This window comes from Formica exsecta, unplaced genomic scaffold (assembly GCF_003651465.1).
Source record: "Formica exsecta isolate Colony F162 unplaced genomic scaffold, ASM365146v1 scaffold194, whole genome shotgun sequence".
Lineage (NCBI taxonomy): Eukaryota > Metazoa > Arthropoda > Insecta > Hymenoptera > Formicidae > Formica > Formica exsecta.
In genome coordinates this window covers 788714-809761 of record NW_021849240.1, presented here as the reverse complement: position 1 = coordinate 809761, position 21048 = coordinate 788714, and the positions used below count along the sequence as shown (strand labels likewise).

At 36.4% G+C, this 21048-nt stretch overlaps 3 protein-coding genes across 10 annotated transcripts in view; 1 reads left to right on the top strand and 2 right to left on the bottom strand.

Moving 5' to 3' along the window:
- Positions 1–6467, top strand: part of LOC115234129 (homeobox protein PKNOX2-like) — a 9231-nt gene extending 2764 nt beyond the window's left edge. For 4 of the 5 annotated variants that reach the window (XM_029804905.1, XM_029804904.1, XM_029804907.1 and 1 more), the window contains 6 exons: positions 1–167; positions 339–539; positions 781–1072; positions 1288–1428; positions 1619–1812; positions 1921–6467. In XM_029804905.1, the coding sequence (XP_029660765.1) occupies positions 1–167; positions 339–539; positions 781–1072; positions 1288–1428; positions 1619–1812; positions 1921–2241 (1316 nt within the window). In that variant the 3' untranslated portion in view covers positions 2242–6467. The remainder of the gene's footprint in view (positions 168–338; positions 540–780; positions 1073–1287; positions 1429–1618; positions 1813–1920) is intronic. The other variant, XM_029804908.1, reaches the window with a different exon arrangement.
- On the bottom strand, positions 4976–10872 carry LOC115234127 (nicastrin). Its single transcript, XM_029804902.1, has 8 exons — positions 10454–10872; positions 10271–10369; positions 9821–10158; positions 9337–9724; positions 8844–9234; positions 8318–8760; positions 8055–8247; positions 4976–7982 (listed from the first exon to the last, which is right to left on the bottom strand). The coding sequence occupies exons 1-8, from the start codon at positions 10512–10514 to the stop codon at positions 7964–7966; spliced, it is 1932 nt and encodes a 643-aa protein (XP_029660762.1). The 5' UTR covers positions 10515–10872; the 3' UTR covers positions 4976–7963.
- Positions 10873–11122: 250 nt separating this feature from the next.
- Positions 11123–19625, bottom strand: LOC115234126 (breast cancer anti-estrogen resistance protein 3). 4 transcript variants are annotated; one of them, XM_029804899.1, is made up of 8 exons: positions 18625–19138; positions 17907–18108; positions 16255–16477; positions 14862–14973; positions 13818–14057; positions 12450–13605; positions 11977–12279; positions 11123–11857 (listed from the first exon to the last, which is right to left on the bottom strand). In XM_029804899.1, the coding sequence occupies exons 3-8, from the start codon at positions 16446–16448 to the stop codon at positions 11526–11528; spliced, it is 2337 nt and encodes a 778-aa protein (XP_029660759.1). In that variant the 5' UTR covers positions 16449–16477; positions 17907–18108; positions 18625–19138; the 3' UTR covers positions 11123–11525. The 4 variants fall into 4 exon arrangements, with proteins under 4 accessions (XP_029660759.1, XP_029660761.1, XP_029660758.1 ...); XM_029804901.1 differs by lacking the exons at positions 17907–18108; positions 18625–19138 and adding an exon at positions 19393–19625; XM_029804898.1 differs by lacking the exons at positions 17907–18108; positions 18625–19138 and adding an exon at positions 19397–19625.
- Between the last annotated feature and the right edge of the window lie 1423 nt (positions 19626–21048).

Below are 21048 nucleotides of genomic sequence, written 5' to 3'. Positions count from 1 at the left end.
CGCTCTTCCCGTTGCTGGCGTTACTATTCGAAAGATGCGAACAGGCGACCCAGAGCTCGGACAACTCCACGTCCGAAAGCTTCAACATGGATATACAGGCTTTCGTCCAGCACCAAGAAAGAGACCGAAAGCCCTTCCTGATCAATGACCCCGAGATTGACGGTTTGGTAAGACTGGAAATGCCTTTTTGTTGTTCTTGTCTTTAGTTGTTTTTCGTATCATTCGATGCGCTTGTATAGTAGAATCGAGATCGCGACTCGGGGAACAAATGAAGCGTGAGTGAAAAGACGATCGTCATTAATGAAAATCGAAACTCGTTCCTCTCGCGGACATTGCAGATGATCAAGGCGATACAGGTGCTGCGCATCCACCTTCTGGAATTGGAGAAGGTGCAAGAGCTGTGCAAGGACTTTTGCAACAGGTACATTACATGCCTGAAGGGCAAGATGCAGAGCGAGAACCTGTTACGCAGCGACTACAGCCACCATGGGCACGATATGGGTCCATCGAGTGGCAGCAATGGCAGCAGCCCGTTGCAGGTTAGACGTTTGTCCGATATACGCCCCCCCGGTCTGTCTACTCCCCTTACCAACGTAGATATCCTTATAGTCGAAGAGATGTACGCGCGGAAGGGGCAAGGGTTATAATTCGCCGCTTCGCGAGATTGTTCAACCGATGAACCGATTTTTATATACCACGCCACGAGCGTACATCTCTTGAGATGATTACAAAATTCCCATCCCTGCTCTCTGACGGCTAGTTGAGACATATATTTGCCAGGTGCTGTCATCTACAGGCAATGATGTTGAGTCGGGAGCTAACGGATTCAGAGTGAGCCGAGGGGACTCCGGACTGGCGGAGAACGACGGCGCGAATCCGCGAGAAGAGAGCGATAATCACGATAATCAACCGGTTCGATCGTCGTCTTCCGCCATCCAGCGCAACTCGGGCAAATCTGATAGCCAAGACCGCGACGATCCACTCTCACCGTCCGCGGTGCACGGAAGCACGCCTCTCTCGCAGATCGGGGCGCACGGATGCGCCCCGGTTAACGACATGTATCTCGGCCAAGGTGAGTCTAATCCGCGAGAGTTGCCGTCGAATCGCTCTTTTTATCACTCATTGTCGCCGATCGAATATATAACTGCTCTGGCCAATGTAAGGTCGGCCGAATCGCGATACGTTGTCTCCTTTCCGTCGACCTTTTTCTTCTTTTCCTGGGATAAATCAACATTTCTCGACAACTTTTATCTTTTTTATAGCGAATCTGGTTAAAATTTATTATAGATGACAGTAACGAGTATCTACGAACTATCTCCAACAGAGTATATTTGGAAGAGGCTGGATACTGGGGACTAGTCGCGTTGCGAGAACGGGAAAACGCGGAATACGCGGATGTCGGAAATGCTAATGATGAAAAGTATTTTGGTTAGGATTATAACGTGTTTCTTTTATTTCGTGCTACATATATAAATATACGCGTGCGCAAAAAGCAAAAAAAAAAAAAAAAAAAAAAAAAAAGAGTATTAACTGTATTTCTCTCAACGTATCACACAAATTGCTGTTATATTATCACGTTGTAAATTACGAGTATATCAAACACGTCGATCGTGGTTAGACATTACTGTTGCAGGCTCACCTTCTCCGGTGGCGAGCGAGGACGAGGAGGAAGGTGCCAGCAACGCGGCCTCGAATCACGCTGGGAATCATAGAAGTAATCACGGTAGCGCTAGAAAGGGACGTCAGAAGCGAGGTGTTTTGCCTAAACATGCTACTAGCATTATGCGAACGTGGCTCTTTCAGCATTTAGTAGTAAGTACTTATCTACCTGATAATTTATTGTGTGCATTGTGTGCAGAACAGTCGTATAATCTCGACACATTTAATTATAACCTTACGACACACGCATATTTATCGCAGCATCCTTACCCAACCGAAGATGAAAAGCGTCAAATCGCCAGCCAGACGAATTTAACGCTGCTACAAGTGAATAATTGGTTTATCAATGCTCGTCGACGAATCCTACAACCAATGCTAGACGGCGCGGGTGCGGATGCGGCGTCGCGCGCTGGTAAACGTCACAAGGTTTCGAAACACGCTGTACAACAACAAGCGACTCAACAACAACAAACAGGCTGGCAGTCCGATGACTCGGCAAGTGATTCGGGTTCTAGCGACGGTGAGGGAGGTGCCGCTAGATCGAAAGACGGTAACGATAGCGATGAAGATGATCTTCACTGACCTCTGTCGATCACCGAAACGTCAACCTCTTTACGGTACCTTCAAATCCAGTTGCTCATTACAGTATTAAGGTATTCGGGTATAGATATCGCTTTAACTGTCAAATACGTAATTAATCTTGCGAAAGTTAAGAATACGTGGGTAGAGGTTATCACGCTCTCTGATCATTCGACACTCTGACTATTCGTCATCTACCCAATCTATTAGTTTTTTTTTATGACTAACAATTAGTCATAAATGATTATTTTGCTTCTTCATATGGGAAGCTTTGTTTAATCTCGGTTCATATCGTGGTGAGAATATTAACTTTATCATGTATAACACATGAGAGACGAGGACTGAGATTGAATAGGTACTAGAAAGAGCAGCTTACTTAAATATATCTAATTTAAACGAAAAGATACGTTTGCATAAAGCTATGAAATGTTATTTATTTTTGATGACAAATTTTCAAGTGAATAACCGCGCGAATAGTGAAGATAAATCTGAGTTTTCTTTCGAATCATAATCTCTTATTAGTTTAGTTATTTTTTCTTATAACTTACATCTCCCCCTCATGATAATATTATTTATGACATCTATAAAAAAATGTAATTAGAAAAATATACGTTGTTTAATTTAAATGTAATCTTATTAATGATTCATCGGACAAGAACTCACTATGAAAAGATTTTCTTTGGTGGTTATGTACATTTTCAAACATATATTATTGATGAATTATATCGCGTGTATAAATTTTCTTTTTTGTATATTTTTAACATAATACATTAATTGCCTCAATATCAATTATTGTCAGTTTTTTGTCACACACACACAAAACTATTTATTTTACTACATTATTATTGGTATTGTTACAATTAATACTGTTTCCACTATTTGACTACCTACTACTACTACTACTATTGCTATTACTCTATAACTACTGCTATTATTACTATTATTACTGTACTGCTATTACTAGTAATAGTATTACTACTGCTATTGCTATTCCTTCCATTAATGCTATTACTACTATTACTATACTATATGACTTTACTATTATTACCAGTACTATTACTACTACTGTTACTACTAATACTATCGCGCTTCCGCTACCACTAATGCTATTGCTATTACTGCTATTACTAATACTCATACTGCTCCTATTGCAATAATTGCCATTCTTGCGTTGCAACAAAATACCCGGTATCCGCATATTTTTCGTTTGCGATTATAATTCGTGTATAAGCTTATTCAGAGATAGAAATTTATTAATCTGCTTTGTATAATGGAATGCAATACGCGGACAATGAAACGGCAATTGAATCATTGGTAATTAGTATATAATTGTAAATCATTTGATTAGACGCATCACGTTTTGTAAAAAGATAAAAAATGGATACTTACTTAATTTTCAAATTAGATGAGGACATAGCTCATAGTAATGCAATATTGATTGTATTTTTCGTGCCATTAAAGAGCGTGGTAACTTCCGCGTTTAGTCTTTGTTCAGCTCTGCAGTGTCGTGGCATAGCAAAGCGCTGTCCCTCCATGATAATAATAATAATAATATAATACAAATAAAATATAACTAATAATGATAATAATTATTACGCTATTGATAATGATAATAATTATAATTATAAAATAATGATAATAATGATAATAGTAATAACAATAAAAACAGCAACACAACACACAACGCAATGATGATATATAATACTACATTAAATATATGACAATTATATATTTTTAAAATCTAAGTGTCGTCCCTGAGCGCGCGTATACTGCACGTTACTACTGTACATATTACATGCGGAACTGTAGTGTGAGATAGAGAGAGAGAGAGAGAGAGAAAGAGAGAGAAAAATGAAACAAAGAACAAATATTACCGAGTATGTAAAAGAGAAGTTAATACTTTTCTTATTACTGAAAAAAAATGGATATATCCGACGACATACATTTACGCCATCTTTTTTTAGAATAATATTAATGTTTATGCGCACTAGCTGTCTACATGTGATCATTACGTTTTACTATTAACGGCAGATATTCTTCTTCCTTGAAATACTTTAATGCTCGTTTATTTCGAGCTTTTCTTCTTCGAATCCAGCAAGTTTTGATATCGAAAACTCGCAAATTATAACTGTTCTTGCTGAAATATATATTCGTGTATATACTGTTCTTCCCGATACACATATACGCATGTACATTTATGCTTTCCCAATCTATCGTTTCCACGCGATCCGTCCATCGAGATTTTTACATAAGTGGTTAAAGCCATTTTATCTTGTTAGTTTTTGGGACGTAAAATAACGTAGTGAAAATTAGTTCCAAATCGATACAGTTTCAGTAGAAAGATGTTCTTCCTCTTAATGTGAACAGTAACACAGATCGTGGAGAATTCTCGTTTCGGCTTAACTTATCTCAGCTTTGCCAATACATTGTCACCGTCGTTTTCCTCATTCGGATTAGTTCTCGATAAGCGAAACGACACTAGTCACTCGATCATAGGAAGAAAATATGTCATATGACGCAGCCTGCAGTGTCAAAGTGTATGGTTGCCTTAAGAGTATAGCCAAATATTATTTCTCTCCTGTTCCTCTCCATTACTCTCCTCTTATATATGTATTGACTTTCCTGATGTATATAGCCAATTGACAGAGTGCTTCCATTTATAGTAGCGCGCAACTTGTTCGTATTGAGAATGAATTCTGTAGTTTTTATTGTTACTTTTATTGTTCTATTTTTTTTTTTTTTTTTTTTTTTTTTTTTTTTTTTTTTTTGAACATACCGATTTTTTTGTATGCAACATAAGCTTTGCTTCAGTCGCTTCGAACGATTATGATATCGTAATCGCACGATATAGATACTTGAAAATATATGCGATACAACTCGAGTAAAACGATATTATCAATTGCAGACAGCTGACAGTATAGCTCCGTGTGTACGATATAGCCACGACATCAGTCCGCTTAAAAGTAATAAACAATCGGTCGCAATACAATAAAGATTAAAACTTGTGGGGACAAAATATCACTCAATCTAGTCTTTCGATTTTTTGAAAAAAGAAAAAAAAGTATGGGGAAATGCACCCCAAAGGGATCTGCATACTATGCTCAACCGGATTGTTTGTAATAAGCAATAATATACGCGATCCAACGCGAGATGAAGAAAGAAAAAAATCGTTTCCCTAGCAAATATTATTGCTTTAACAAAACCGCCACCTCTCTCTCGTCATACGGGACTATACTGTATCCGAGAGATAAATAAAATTTCTAAGATAACGTTATAGATTAAGAGGTAGGTTGTAAGGCTGAACCACGTATACGTATGTGCTGCGGCACCAGACAACTGTGATAATTCGGTGGGCGGTGCCCAGCCTCCTACTTCATCCTTGTATACTAAAAAAAAAATAATTAGAAATGAAGAAAGAGCGTAAACAATTTTACCGAGGAGAGGTTGAACGTATGTCGGGACGTGCGTTGTAGAAATGATTTTTTATCCATATGCACGTGTGCACGAAAAGTCGCGAAACGCGTGGCATTTAAAATATGCGCTATTGGCATATTTTCACTTTAAATACTTTCCTTTCTTTACGTATGAGGATGTTCCCGTATATAAAAAAAAAATTATTACGACGCGTGCATATAGATACTCTTTATACGATAGAAAACGTAAACACTTTTGCCGCATTAAAATGTCGATGCGAAAATTATCTATCGAAAACTAGATTAAAGAAAAAAAAGAGGACATAAAAGTAGGAATGGGCACGCAAAATAACAAATAGTTTATTAAATAGTTAACAAATCGTGATCATCGACGCAGACTTTTCGTCGAAATTTATGGATGAATCCAATTTGAGAAATTACATCTGCACTTAGCATCTTGCGAATTGCACGTCACTTGTTATTAAAATATTTGTATGCACATAACATAATTATGCAAAGACCCATGGCTTTATTTCATAATTATATATTTTCTTATTGTAAAAATATCGAACTTTCATATTTTTAATTTCTTGGAATGACCTCTCTACTTTGAACTTTTTCTCCACGTTTATTTAGTAATGTGAAATAAAAATGTCATTTGATTCGTGCAAGTTTTCGTTCTATGCAAATGTGTTTGAAATGTAAGATTGCGTCCTAAAGTAAAATCCAGAAATCCAATAAAGCAAACCAAATAAATGTAAATATTCAGTTTATAGACATGAAGTCTAATAAGAATTGAGAGAGAGATTACGATTAGAAAAAAAAGACTATATATATATTTCTGAAATCTCTGAATCAATCTTTTCCAAGAACGGCCCATTTCTAACTTTGTCCATGTTTCAAGTCGTAAATGAGAAACATATTATACACTTACATGTATACTAAAAAAAGGAAGCATAGATATATAAATTAAATACTTCTTTCCCATGTACATCAAAGCCCTGTTAAATAAGTTGGTTATCGATAATAAACGCCATCACGCTTGCATTATTTCCTTTTTATTCTTACCGTAACATGTACAAGATACTGTTTATTAATACTATTAATATATCTCTATATACATTATGTTTTCATTCCATGGCTTTAATGAAAACCTGTATATACAAAGTGAAAGTTAACACAAGGAAATATGAAACAAATCGAGACTTAATACTCGTGCTAAGTAAATAAAAAACATTATGCATTTTTTATTATCTTGAAAACATTAAATCTAAACCTAAACCACCTGGAAAAAAAGAGAAAGATAAATATATGTATATCATATGACTTCATATGCCGATTTTTTGTAATATTACACGAATAACAAATTTGTATCGTTACTAAAAGTACCCGTTGGTATCGTGTCAAGACTTGTAATCCTTCACAGAAGCGAGAAATCATGTGAACGTTTTTCTAACAAAGTACATGGAAATAAATTAATTTTTTTCTTATATCACCATTCGTGTATTCGATAACATAAATTCTTGTAAAATATACCGAAGGAACCCTTTTTTCGAATCATGGATTAATAAATAACTGTGAATCTTAATTTTCTCAAATTCTATTTTTGCTGGAAATGTAAGATACATATGGATGAGGTACTCTTGTATGTTTATTAATGCAAGATAAAAAAGGAGTTTTCGACTTTTTATCAATTCATATTATTGAATATGATTGATGAAAAAATTAATTTATTTTGATGTATTTAGCTAAAACTTAATTTCATATAAGTTTTCGCTTTTTACATCATAATTCAATATGACTGTGGTGAGGAAACAGGAGTTTTTAAAATTATCAGTGCAGTAATTTAATAAATATATATATATAATATATATACAAATACAAAGCTGTTAAATATATCGAGTCTTCCGTCTCGATTGTCCTCTTATGTTTTTTTCTCGTACATACATATAAAATTTTATAATTTAAACGCATTTAATTTACAGTACAGATGGAGCCATATCGTACAGAAAGAGAGAATCGCAGAAAAGAGGAAAGATATGTCTGGTGACTTACATTTCGAAAATATTAAGGACGCATCAATTAATAATCTTTCCTTCCATTGAACACAATGCACATGTGAAACGATGATGATAAATAATAAAAATAATTATGATAATGAGATAATAAAGTAACATACTTGGAAATATATGAATTAGAAAAAATCGTCCGAGGGCGCACCACACATAAGGTTAAAGGCTAGTTATTGGAACATCTGGATCTTGATGATAATTATCTAACCTGGTCATTGATATGTGGTCCGCGGCGTATCCCTAGCAATCGACGGTTCTCCTGAAGCAGAACGTCATCGGTGTTATATTATTTATTTAATCATCTTTAAATCTGCTTAAATATAATACTAACCTTGAATTAAATAAAACATCAGCTCGATTATTGATAAACCACACTAACACAAACGAGGTACCGGCGATTAAACTACCCAGAATCATACTGAAGCGTTCTGTCGCTGCTGATGGTTTAAGAAACATTCTAACACTCAATGTTTGCCATATAGATTCTGTCCAAGTCGAATAGATCCCCGATTTCATGTCATATCCTACAACAGAGGATATACTATTAGGAAAGTTCGTTAATGGATATACCAATTGCGAGTATCAGTAACCTACCATCGATGATAAACGCAGGACTTACAGCTGCGCTATAATTGACAGTCGAATTTATACATAATCCTGAAAAATTGAATCCGCTCATCCAAACGAGGCGATTCTCGTAACACGTTGTTTCATTCATCTCAAAAAGCCAATCGCCAGTCAGAAAAGCCAAAAGCTGGCCCGTTAAACTTGTTGCGGGATTGGGCGCCCTGTGCACACCGACGTACAATGGTAGGACCTGATTAATCAATTTAACACTAGGCGCCGAAGACGCACGAAATAGATCACATTTGGCGCTCTCTAAGTAACAATGTAGCATTTTCGTGATAAGTTCTTTCATGGATATCGGTAGATACGCGGGCTGCGGGTCTAGCTCACCCGTCACCATCCGGTAAAGTTCATTAGCGACCTGAAGAGCAATTCTCTCTAAATCTGATGCAAGCGCGTTACTATCGTTGCTAAAACATAATACATGATGAGAATCTCAATGCAAAACACATGAAATATGCATAAAAATTTCAAACAAGAGCTACATTAATACCTATTAAAATCGAGACTCTCTGCATCATCTAAAATACCGTTATAATAATGATTCTTAAACTGTTCCTTGTGATTGCTTATAACAACGGTCGTTAGATTCGGTTTTGCTTCCAGGAAACTTTGCACGGACGTAGGTGGAACACTACCGTTTAAAACACTACTGTTCAATGCCTTCTGCAAACGATTTATCATATCGTCTTCGCCATTGCTGTGAAGAAATATTTCTCCTGTACCTAACTGACCAAACTCAATCACGCTCTTGATGTCGTCGATGTTTAAATTGATTCCACCGAGAGCATTAAAATTGTTCTGTTTCAAATCGTATACCATACGACTAGATCCAATGTAATCAAATGCCTCTCCATTCAGCAATGAGAATACAATGTTTGTCTCTAGATATAATAGTAATAGAGATAAATATATACATACATTGTACGCGCGTAGTGCAATTAAAGATTATTCTTAACAATTTCACAGGGAAGATTGATACGTACTATCAACAGTGGCGTTTAAGTGATTCAAGTAGTATGCAGTAGCAAGTAATGTTATAAGTCCTGTAACAACATTACCCGCACCAGGTGATATACCGTCAAATAATGATGATGCGTCCAATCGCGCCGTTACTATTATTACTGTATTATTATTCTCATCGAGAGGCGCTAAAGGCCAATGTATGTTTCTGTCTCCGAGTGGATCGCAAAATTGCGTCGGATGAAAATTTAACTTGAAATCGGTACGTTTTATACACGATTCCGAGTTAACAGCAGCATACATGAACGATTTCATTTCTATTGCGCAAAGAGATCTCTGATACTGAGTTTCGAGATCGTGAGCGTTATGTGTCTGAAAACAAGATTTTATGGCCTCCAAAACAGTTTGATTCTGAAAAAAAAAAACATGTTTTTAATATTAAATGTGTCTTATATCGATCGTCGTATATCAAACTTTTACTGATAATTTTATAGATATGAATTTAACCTCTGTATAAAACATGGGAAATGGCCAATCTTCCATGAGTAACGCAGATCCAACAGAATTCCATGGTTTCGCGTTGTTACATTTTTTATAACCAGAATATCGATTTGGACACGTGTCTTCAGGTGAATACGTTGACGGACGTTTACGACTAGTATTTCTCGTTAATAGCAATCCATTTATATTATTAGTACTTCGTAGTTTTACGAGTGTATTTCTAGTAAACATGTCAAATGGAAGGACTACAGTGTACGGACCAGCAGTGGCGTTTTTTTCTATCCAAGTAATGTCACCATCTGTCTCTATCAGATGCACGACACCTACACTTCCCGATCTACTGGCTGTAAGTAAATGAAATATTGTAATTGGGTGTCTATAAAGTAGCGTAAAATAGCCCATATTGAAGATGCAGGTTACAACTCAAAAAAACATAAGATAAATATTAATTCTTACAAGAGCATCCAAATTGATGTGTGCCATTGTGTCTTCGGAAACAAGCAGCTACACCCTCTAAAGGCATGTAAATCATATCCTTTATTCTCTCAGTGGCCACTATAAATTGATTTCTAATTAGTGATTATTTTTAATAATGTCGGAATTAAATCTCTCGTGTACAAAATATTAATTTTTATTCACCTGAGTTTACAATGATAAGTGCTAAAATATACTTCCACATTTCCATCGCCATTTTTGCCATTATTGTCTACTCGAGATTTGCGATTGGTTATAATTTCCAAATATTACCTGCTGTTCTTACGATACATCTCGAATATAGAATACAGAAACAATTTTAATAACAATACATCGCGTGAGTCATAGTAAAGTTCACATTGGCTAGAATTGACAATGGTTCGGTTATCCGTTTGGTTAGAATTCTTTGCGTTTTGCCTTTATAACGCTTGAACAAGAAATCTTCCCCTTTATTCACGTCCACTCTAATATATATAGTGATATGATTATTGGATAATATTACCACGCTGTAACGAAAAATAATATTTGAATTTTGTGAAAACTTCAAACAAATCGTAGACAACAGAATTTTGTGTCAAACCTCGAAAAACTGATATCAGAGAGAAGCCTGAAGGGTCAGGGGGCCACGCCACCGTCTAGCTGTTACAGAGTATAGTAGCGCCAATCGGGCGCCAAGTTCATATCGATTACTATTTTGTGTATAAGTTTTATAATTAATTTATAAGTTTTACAATCGCCGATACCGCAAAATTGATAATTACAATTTACCTTCACATTTTGAATTATAAACGTCACGTATAAAAGTAATTAGGGAAAGTAAATTTGTGGGTAATGTGTATATTTAATTCGTATATTGTTTGTAAACAAATATGAACAATATTTATTAACATAACATTATTGAAATCTAGTGTTAATTAAAATTAAGTACAGTTGACAGTAGATAGATAGGTAGACTTCAACTTGATCGCTTCTTTGGATGCTCTCACTGTTGTTTGCTTGAAACAAGCATTGCATTAGGCATAAGATCGTCTGATATTTTTGGGATTCGGAAGTACAACAGTATGGTTTATATATAGTAATATACTGGATATTCTAATTTTTACGGTATCAAACTCGTAATTATATAACAAATTATAAAAAGAAGTTTTTCGACGCGATAGTTTAAATAGTTTTAGGAAAAGAAACAATGTTCGCGCGGAGATTCTTTGTTTTTATTCTTGATATTTGTAGTTGTCTTTTAAGCAGTCACTTCGCTAGCTGCACATTTATCGTACATTGCATCAAGGACTTGGATAAATTTGAGATGACGTTCTTCAGGGGCAACAGTTGCACCGCGGCTGCCCCACAAAAACTTAATATGAAATTCAGTGCGAAAGGCGTCCGATAGTAATTCGTCGCTTCTGCAACCTTCTAAGGCGATTTCTGCATTTCTGCGAAAAAGTGGCAGACTCTCGGCTAGTTTACGAGCTGCTTCGAGATGCGACCAGACAATCGACAGACCGCAATCGGGCGCCGAATTTTCCCACGATGAAAGAATTGCTGCCGCGAGTCCGGAAGGCGCCACGGTGCCTGTGAACAGCAAAAATAATACTAACATTGAAAGAGAGAAGAAAAAAAGTGACAGAATAAAAATAATACTTCAATATTTTTAGCATTTTTTAGCAAAAATAATTATTTTTAATAAATACCCAAAACATCTTCAGGACTGCGTTCTCCGAGTAATGCAATTGGTAGCAAATGTGGCAATGTCGTATTAGGCGCCTGCGGATTGGTACATTCGTTCATAGCCCGCAAAGTAGGCCTTAGTTTTGCTTCAAAACTAAAAGCTTCGTCTGTATGTTTTTGTCTTAGCAAATGCCATGTATTAGCCAGTCTCTGAATTTGCGGTAAGCACAGGCCGAGCATTACGCCACAGAAACCGTATAGATTGCCGAGCGCAGTTTTAGTGTCGATCGCCACTTTGATCCATTTGCTAATGGTAGCCGCCCTTTCTGCAATATTAACAATTATTATTCCTTAAAGTTTAATACAAGAGAGATTAACTGTTGTTTTTCATATATATAATTTATTTAATATAAACATTAAGTTTCTCTCTCTCTTTCTATAACCAAAAATGTTATGTCAAAAGTAAATAGAATAATTAGCACATTACAAGACTTACCTATAGCCGTGGCCCCAGCTAGCACAGTAACCGCCACTAGTAGTTTCAAACATTCCGATCTCTCAATCAGATCCATTCTAGCTTGTCTACCATGAGGAAGAGTTGCCAGCTCGATACCGCTCAATCCAGTTCTATTTCCGGATCCTGGTTCAAGCGCCACTTCGAGATCAATTTTCGTAAGATGGGAAGCGAGTACTCTTGGTGCCGAGTCTAATAACATTCCTGAGACTCCCCTCAAGGCTATCGGATCCAGAGGTCTGTGTTCGCCAGTTGGTAAGAGGAGTGTGGTAAAGCCCTCGATATCGAGCATTGTGGTAATTTCTAGAGACGGCGCGGCTACCACCAACTGTTCCTCTGCAGATAATTCGTACTCGCTGCCATTGTTATCATTAATGCCATTGTTACTATTATTATAATGGCTGCGTATTACTACACCCTTAATTGGCACTGAGGAGGAAGGATTGCTGGCGCCACCGGAATTGTTGGTCTCAAACTCGCTATCTCCCGATCCGTTTCCGCTGTCGCTGCCAGAAGCCTGATAGCTTTGATGATGATGATGATGATGGTGGTGATGATGATGATGATGATGATATTGATGGCTTGGCACATAGGGCACTCTGGGAGGCTTTGGTGGTGCCGTACCCAGAGTGTTTTGCAGATTTAGATTCGATAATTGTTGCTGTTGTTGCTGCAGTGCTGGATCAGAGATTACTCGAATAATCTTTTGCCGGCCCAAGGATAGAGAACACGACGGCGGCTGGCTTTGAATTGGCGGTATTCGTGGTAAAGTACTAGACTGGATAGGTAACTGTGGACCTGTTTGTTGATTATCCTCTAAGGCGACATGTTGATCGGGACCATGATGTTGAGCGGTCAGAGAGTGGCTGCGTTGCTGTTTCTTGGGTAAACGAGGCGGCGAACCAGTGGACAAAGAGGATGAAGAAGAATTAGAGCAGTGCTGATTGTTTGTGGTTCCCGCAATGCACGTCAATGGAACCGATCTGGGCCTTGGATTAATGATGCGAGCGCCACTGGCTTGGCTGATTGGCCGGCCACTGCCGACGTAGAAAGTTATTAAATCGGCAACTGTATCGAAGGCCTCATCTTCAAACTGATATTGCGCTCTCTCATAAACCGTGTCGGGCTGAATTACAACCTATCGAGGAAAACCACATTTAAACTTTTATAAGATAATGTGATCTTAAAATATTTTAAGCGAATTTGTTCATTCTGTTGACAAATAACTACAAATGTCGTTCATAATATAATTAACTGCAATGAGAGCTAATAATCTTAAGGCGCTTTTGTTTCCTCGAATTGAATTAATATAATCGCAATTAATCATATTAATTAATAATCGCAATTTACCTTATTAATGACAAAATGAAGTGGTTGCCCTTTCCAGCGCACGGTCAGAACGTAGTTGCCGGGTTGAGAAGCGCAATCGCGCACCAAAAAGTCCCCGTCATTCGGTACTTCCACCTCCGCACCTTTTCGACCGCCACGCAACGTACTGCCATGGTACCAAGCGTGCGATCGTAAATCTCGCGGATCGAGAAGCCGCAATTCTCTTTCTAAGAGCTTGCGAGTGGATTCCTCAGGTGGTTCCTGCGATCAAACAAAAGAAAATTTATATTTCTTATTTCACATTTTCTGTTTTCAGCACTTTATTTGAAGTCTTTGAATTTTTTAAACGCTTCAAAATATTTATAGCGCCAATTAGATCGCATTTGCTAGCATATACTCGGAAAAAGGTGGAACTTGAACTTTTTTTACTTTATATAAATATATAATGAGTCATTATTATCTTGAATTCAATGAATTAATATCATGTCGACATCTTCTCGTATTCTTAATTAATTACTCGGAATGATAGAAGAGACGGTGATAGTATATCGCGCGAGCGTTCTGCGTAAGGCAATTGTAGCAATCAAGGCAGGAAGAAGACGGGACTTTGCAGTCTAGCGAAGATTGGCTTAACAAAAAGAGCCTTCAGCTCTTCGTCACATGATCGTAGTTTGTTACTCGCGTCATCGACGTACCGCATTAACAACCTCGGTTATCGCACAACCTATCATTGCTCGAGTGTATCGTTTCTTTTGTATCGCGCTAAAAAGATTCTCTCTCGCGAGTGTTGTCACTTTAATTGAGATTTATGATTATACGTTTGCACAAATACATATAAGATTTTATTATAAAAAAATTTTTTAAAACATTTATAGATAAAACATTATAGGTAAAAAATATGGCATCCTATGCCATATAATGTGTACAGTTAATTAAATTAAATATAACTAATTTTTACAAAAGTATTCATGACTAGATCCTCAATTAATTCTATACATTTTTTCCAAATAACCATCAAAATTTATAATGGAAAACAAAATTGTCTGTGTACAATCGAGTACTCACCATCGACAGAGACAAATTGTTGTTGCTCTCAAGTGCCTTCGTCGATGGCGATTCACTTTGGTTGGGACATATGTAGCGATCCTCCTTCGCGTCGCTGTCGTTCTCCGGTGTCCTGCGATCAGAATGAAACCTTTAACCCGTCACATTTCACGGCTGTTGTTTTTGACCTCTGACGCAATTTTCTCTCGTGAATTGCGATATCTTCTAAAAGAAGAACTCTCTATGCGGCTCTTCGAATGGGCAGATAGAATTTGTCTGTACTCTCGATTCTCAGAGCACGCGCACGCACCCCACTGACCAGCGCAAGCTTACAAACTCGAGCCGCAGGTCCGTATTTTCGCAAGGTATCACAAGAGTATCACCGGATATCAATAGATTATATGAAAAACGCGCGAAGAAGAATGAGACAGCACACAAAGAGAAATTAATTGCATGCCAATGAAAATATTTTCTTCTTTGCCCACATGTCTGTATCGGCATTTATTACATAAACTCGAAAATTTGACAGAGCTTGTATCCTATGTGGCACACCAAGATTAAATTCCTGTATTAAAATAATTACAAAGTTGAATCAGTCATCATTCACGCGACAATAACTACTACCATTTCTACGCATTTTTAAACCCTTGATTATACGTCACTGCGAGTTATCGCCCTCGTTGTTTTCACCCGCTCTGCTTCTACTTGTTCCTTTCCCCGTCTGTCAAAGCGAGCAGTTTTGACAGATGACGAATATCAAAATACATGCGCACCGAGATTAGATGCTTCGCATGTTGCGTTTCGCGTCTAAAAACGCAACGCAGTTAGTAAAAAATGTACCGTTATCTTTTAATGCTTTCGAATGGGTTATTCCGTCAATATGGGGGTTATTGATCTCGGATAAGAGCTCTGTAAAGGGGGAGGAGGGGCGTGCGGCCAAGGTGCGCTTGCGTCATCCGAAAACGTTCGATAAGCAGCATCGAGGTGCATTTTTGGTCAATATATTGTACTTCCACACTATAAAGAAAATAATTTCAAAGTATGATTTTTTATGCAGTTTTATTTATTTCAAATTTTTATTATCATCATAATTAAAGCTGTCCATAATTTCTCTCTCTTTCTCTCTCTCTGCAATAATCCCATGTCGTGAAAAGAGAGAAAGAGAGAAAAACTATAATGTAAATTTGCATATATTATATTGCAATCTAGCAATATAATAAATATAGGTAAGATACGTGTGAAATTCCCGCATTTGTTGACTATCGTATACGAGGTAAATACGTCTTGTATCTTAAAGACAAAGATCTAAGAAAACCGGTTCGGGAGAATCGTCAGTTCCATTATAATCTCATACCGGTATTTCGATACCATACCTTCGCAAGACTAATTCATAAGTTATAACTTTGAGACATACCTTGGACTATTCCTAGAGAAATTGTTAGGTGACGGCAATGTCACAATCAAACTTGGCTCCTTCTGAATGATCGCTTCCGGTTGTAGATGTATCGTGTGCCTTTTTTGCCTAAGATCTTTACACGAGTCCAATGAAGCAAGACCGTTTCGTTTGCGTCGTCGGCCGCTGGTGCCTAGGGTCTGCAGTGCATTCATAGATGGGAATCGGAAGCTCCATGCTATGCCTAAAAAAGGCACAGAAAAATTTATATGTGAAACTTACCGCATCTTCTTTTTTAATCAAATTATGATAAATTAATGTATGCATGCAGCATAAACGCAAGTATGCATAACCAATAAAATTAAAAACTGAAAAATTGATTATTAATAATAAAAGACTTTTAATTTGATATTAATGACAATGATAATTATGCGCTTGATCGTAATTAGTGTAATCTTAAATAAAAACAATATTTACGCAATTCAGAACGAGGTGCATATTTTATTGCGTAATACATTTTCTCGTTGAATTTTTTCGCTTATTTAATAATATTATTATACTACTTGTTAAGATTTTCATTTTGAGATTTGTAATGTTCTGATTTTCAATCATTATACAACTTTACGGTACATATAAATGCACGAGTTATACGAGTGATATTTTCACGCATATCGCTATAAAATTAGCTTAATACAACACGCATAATAAATACGTGAATTTCGACCTATACTCACGCATGTTTGCGCCGTTTCTTAATTTTACTACACTCAAAAAAATGTCTTGCTGATATAGGTAGATTTCTAGGTGTCACAACAAAACTTTATCGCTATTTTTTGTATCTGTTAGAATATTGTCTGTTACATATAGAATTTATAGCAGCAATATTCTAATAATATCTTCTAGAAAATTTAGGTCCCATTGCCAAATGTTAATCACTGCATTGGATAAATATGAGTTTCGATACTACAGCTAAACGATCTTTGTGAGAAATATAATTGCCAATTATAACTGCAGCATCGAAAAATTGAGAAAAATTGTTTAAAAGAGCTAGATAGATTGAGCGCGTTATACAAATATGTTAGACGTGAGGATTATATATTCATTTGTTTCTTGCCGCTAATCTTTTCTGTATACCACAGCCAAACTTTATAACAAGTATGATTGGCCTTAACATGGATAGGCGCCACAGAAAAACATTCTTTCTAAATTTCACAAACAGTTCAGATATAAATTCTGTCTCTGTCACTTAGATTGATTAAATGCGAAACATATGCGATATCACAGTATTTGCTAATCATTTATGTACCTCAGTTAATTTTGCGCACCCAGAAAATTTTTGCTGTAGTTGCAATACCACTTTTTTGAGTGTATAATTCTATTCTCACAGCTGTTACATTGCATAATTTTGCACAACAGTAAGCAATAATTAGCATGACTGTTATAACTTTATTGAATTTATTTGGGAGAGAAAGAGAGAGAGAGAAAGTCACATATAATATTTAGCACTTTAAATTTTTAAATTAGTATTAAAAGAGCAACACGGTCAACCAAATTACTACTTGCAATATATTAAACGCGTTTCATATTTTCGTGATTATGCGCGCATGCATAAACGGTTTGGATCAAACTTGGTTTCAATGTACCATGGACATGGAGCTATGGAACCCCCTTACCTTTCGATAACTTGTTCGCGTTTGAAAAAGCGAAGTGGTGGAATGCAGGTGAGTAGGATCGTTTGTTTCTTTCACTTTCTCATATGTATTATCCGCTTCGCTATCTCTTTTTCTCGCATTTACATTTACTGCGTATTACATTTGTCTGCACATTTCTTTCCTTTAATGAATTGCTTCCTCTGTCCACAAGTGAACATAATACCTAGTGATAACATTGTTCTTTGTCGGATATATATATATATTTTTTATACCAATATTTAGAAAAATACTATATTAATTAAAAAATAAGAAGGCAATTTTAACGCAATTTTGCTGTTGCAAAACTTGAAATTTGTAAATTTTAATCTTTATGAAAACAAAGGCAAAATAATTATGATTTTAAAGCTAAATAATTTTTGATCCTATTTTTTATGATACGCTAAAATACATGAAATGTCTATCGCATTTAACATACGTAACACACACACAGAGCGATATAGATTAGAAAGATAAAAATTTATTAAAAAATGAAATATATTCTTTGTTTTCATATTTTTAAGCTATATTCTTCATTAATTTTTATAATAATTTTAGTATGCCACCGATATAATATAATCATAAATTTCATGTTGGTTTAACGTTGATTCATATATACATACAATATTATATAAATGTATTCATTCAGTGACATATATTACTTGAGTTATGTATGCATCGTTGCGTATTGGATATTACTTACGTAACGTTTATACAATTTACGTTATGTTTTACGAACGCCGTTCTCTCGGTTTCCCCCGTCTATTGTACATACGATATACAATCGTACGGATGGAGAGATGAGGTGGGGATGCGGTGATTAAACAGAATACACACGTGTCTTCATACAACCCAATCCGCACGCATACGTCATCAGCGATAAATACGACGTGCGCGATATTATACAATTTACGTTATAGTATATACGAACGCCGTTCTCTCGGTTTCCCCCGTCTATTGTACATACGATGTACAATCGTACGAATGGAGAGATGAGATAGGAACGCGGAGATTAAACAGAATGTGTGTGTGCACACGTGTCTTCATATAATCCGATCCGCACGCATACGTCATCAGCGATAAATGCGACGTGCGCGACATCGCCAGTCGCCTTTCCCTCGTCAACGACACACCATCGGAAACTTCACTACATATAAACTCACTAGACGCACTAGACTAACATACAATTGCAATTTTTTATTTATCATTAATTTATCAATATCATTTGCATGACAAATGCTTGCATATTGAAAAAAAAAAATTCAAACAATTTCTTTTTTCATCTATTTTGTTACAAATACGCACCTCGTTCAATCAAAACTTTCTACACAGGATGTCGGTAGACGCACCGCCTATCGGTATTTCCTATCGAGGGATAAAAGATCGCGATGGACTCGAGATAATTTATAAACGTGAAAAGCAATATGAAAAGAAACGTGGTATTATATGAAATGTGTAGGAAAATGCGTACTGACTCTGACTTCTCCGCGATTTCAGTTTGCTGGCGGTCTTGCCCATTTTCCCGCCAGGCGCATGCCAGCGGTTTCCTGATCACGTCGCAAGAATTTCCCCAAAATGAATTCACTCAAAGGTGCACTGATGCAAACGAAATGGCCACAGCTCGGACGCACTGACACGACACGGATGCAGCAACGTGCGACGCAGTCTGACCGCAGCATAATGCGATACCGAACTAACTGAGAATTGATGTGAGTGAGTGAGCGCAAACATACTAGAAGAAGGGACCAGACCGACCGACCGACCGACTGAATGACCGAGCGATACGCAAGTGGCGCTCACAGCGTGAGGAAGGAGGAAGGTTGCAAGGTGTGGAACAGCTGACAGAATGAGAGAGAGAAAAAGAAAAAAAAATGAGATGGAGTATAAATATGAGTTTTGAAAGAGTGAGAGATGATGTACAATATATATATACCCAGACAGCACAAAACGTCCTCAGGATCATCCTGAATATGTCCAGGATGGTTCAGGATATTTGTAGGATGTTTTAAGATATTATTATAAATATATTTTATGAAAATTTAATATGCATACATGATTACTTTCGGTTATGTAGGCTATTTAATATAATTTAGAAATTTTAAGTATTGTAATAAGTATTAATGTCCTATAAATGTCCATTGGATAACCCCTGGATGTCTGTAGGATACCTGCCCTGTCTATTATATTGAATGTCCTTTGGATTTCCAGAGGACATATACATGTGCAATTAACTGTTAACATTAATTTCGTTTAATATTAATAATTGAATTTGATGCGCACATTTTCACATATTCAAAATTATTATTTATTTAATAATTTATGAGAAATGTTACTATGCGCAACATTCCAAAAACTTTACAAAAAATAGTATTCAACCGCTAGTTAGTTTGTTTACCGCTATGCGAAGCGCAAACTCGTATTTGAGATTTGGTCATGAGAATTATATAAAGCTTGCAAAGAGCAACTAACAGGAAATTAAAAATATAATTATTTTTTATCAGTTCAATTTCTGATGCAATCCAAACATAAGGAAGTCAGATATTGGATTGTTTTGAAAATATTACACGACTCAAACCCGGAAGCCAAACCTAAAATATTCATGTACAGCACGAAAACCTCAAATATTAAAGAACGTGAACTATTTTTAGTATTAGATTTTTAGTATTGGCAGTAAATAACAGAACGCAATCTTAATTTATATTTAAATTTTAGAATTTGTTCCTTTTAACGTATGAAAAATATCCCTAACATATCCTATAGAAATCCTTAAGATGTTCCACAGGATCTCCCTGGATTCTCCAGAGGCTAGTGTACGGCTATCATTTACTCTTCCTCAGGACATCCAGAGGAGATCCGAGGATTAAAATAGGATATCCTCAGGATATCCTACATGTATGTCCTGGATGCCCTTTGGACGTCCTAAGGACATCCTTGTGCTGTCTGGGTATGTATACATAACGGAAACTGAATAATGAAAAATTTGAGAATAATTTAATTTATTAGACTTTAGTTTAAACAGAAAAGCATCATATTACCGCTTAGGCCTTGTTTATTAGTGCTATCAGAATTTGTCAGAATACATCGAATTTTACAGTCAATTCTCAATATATTCTCGCTCTCTCTCTTT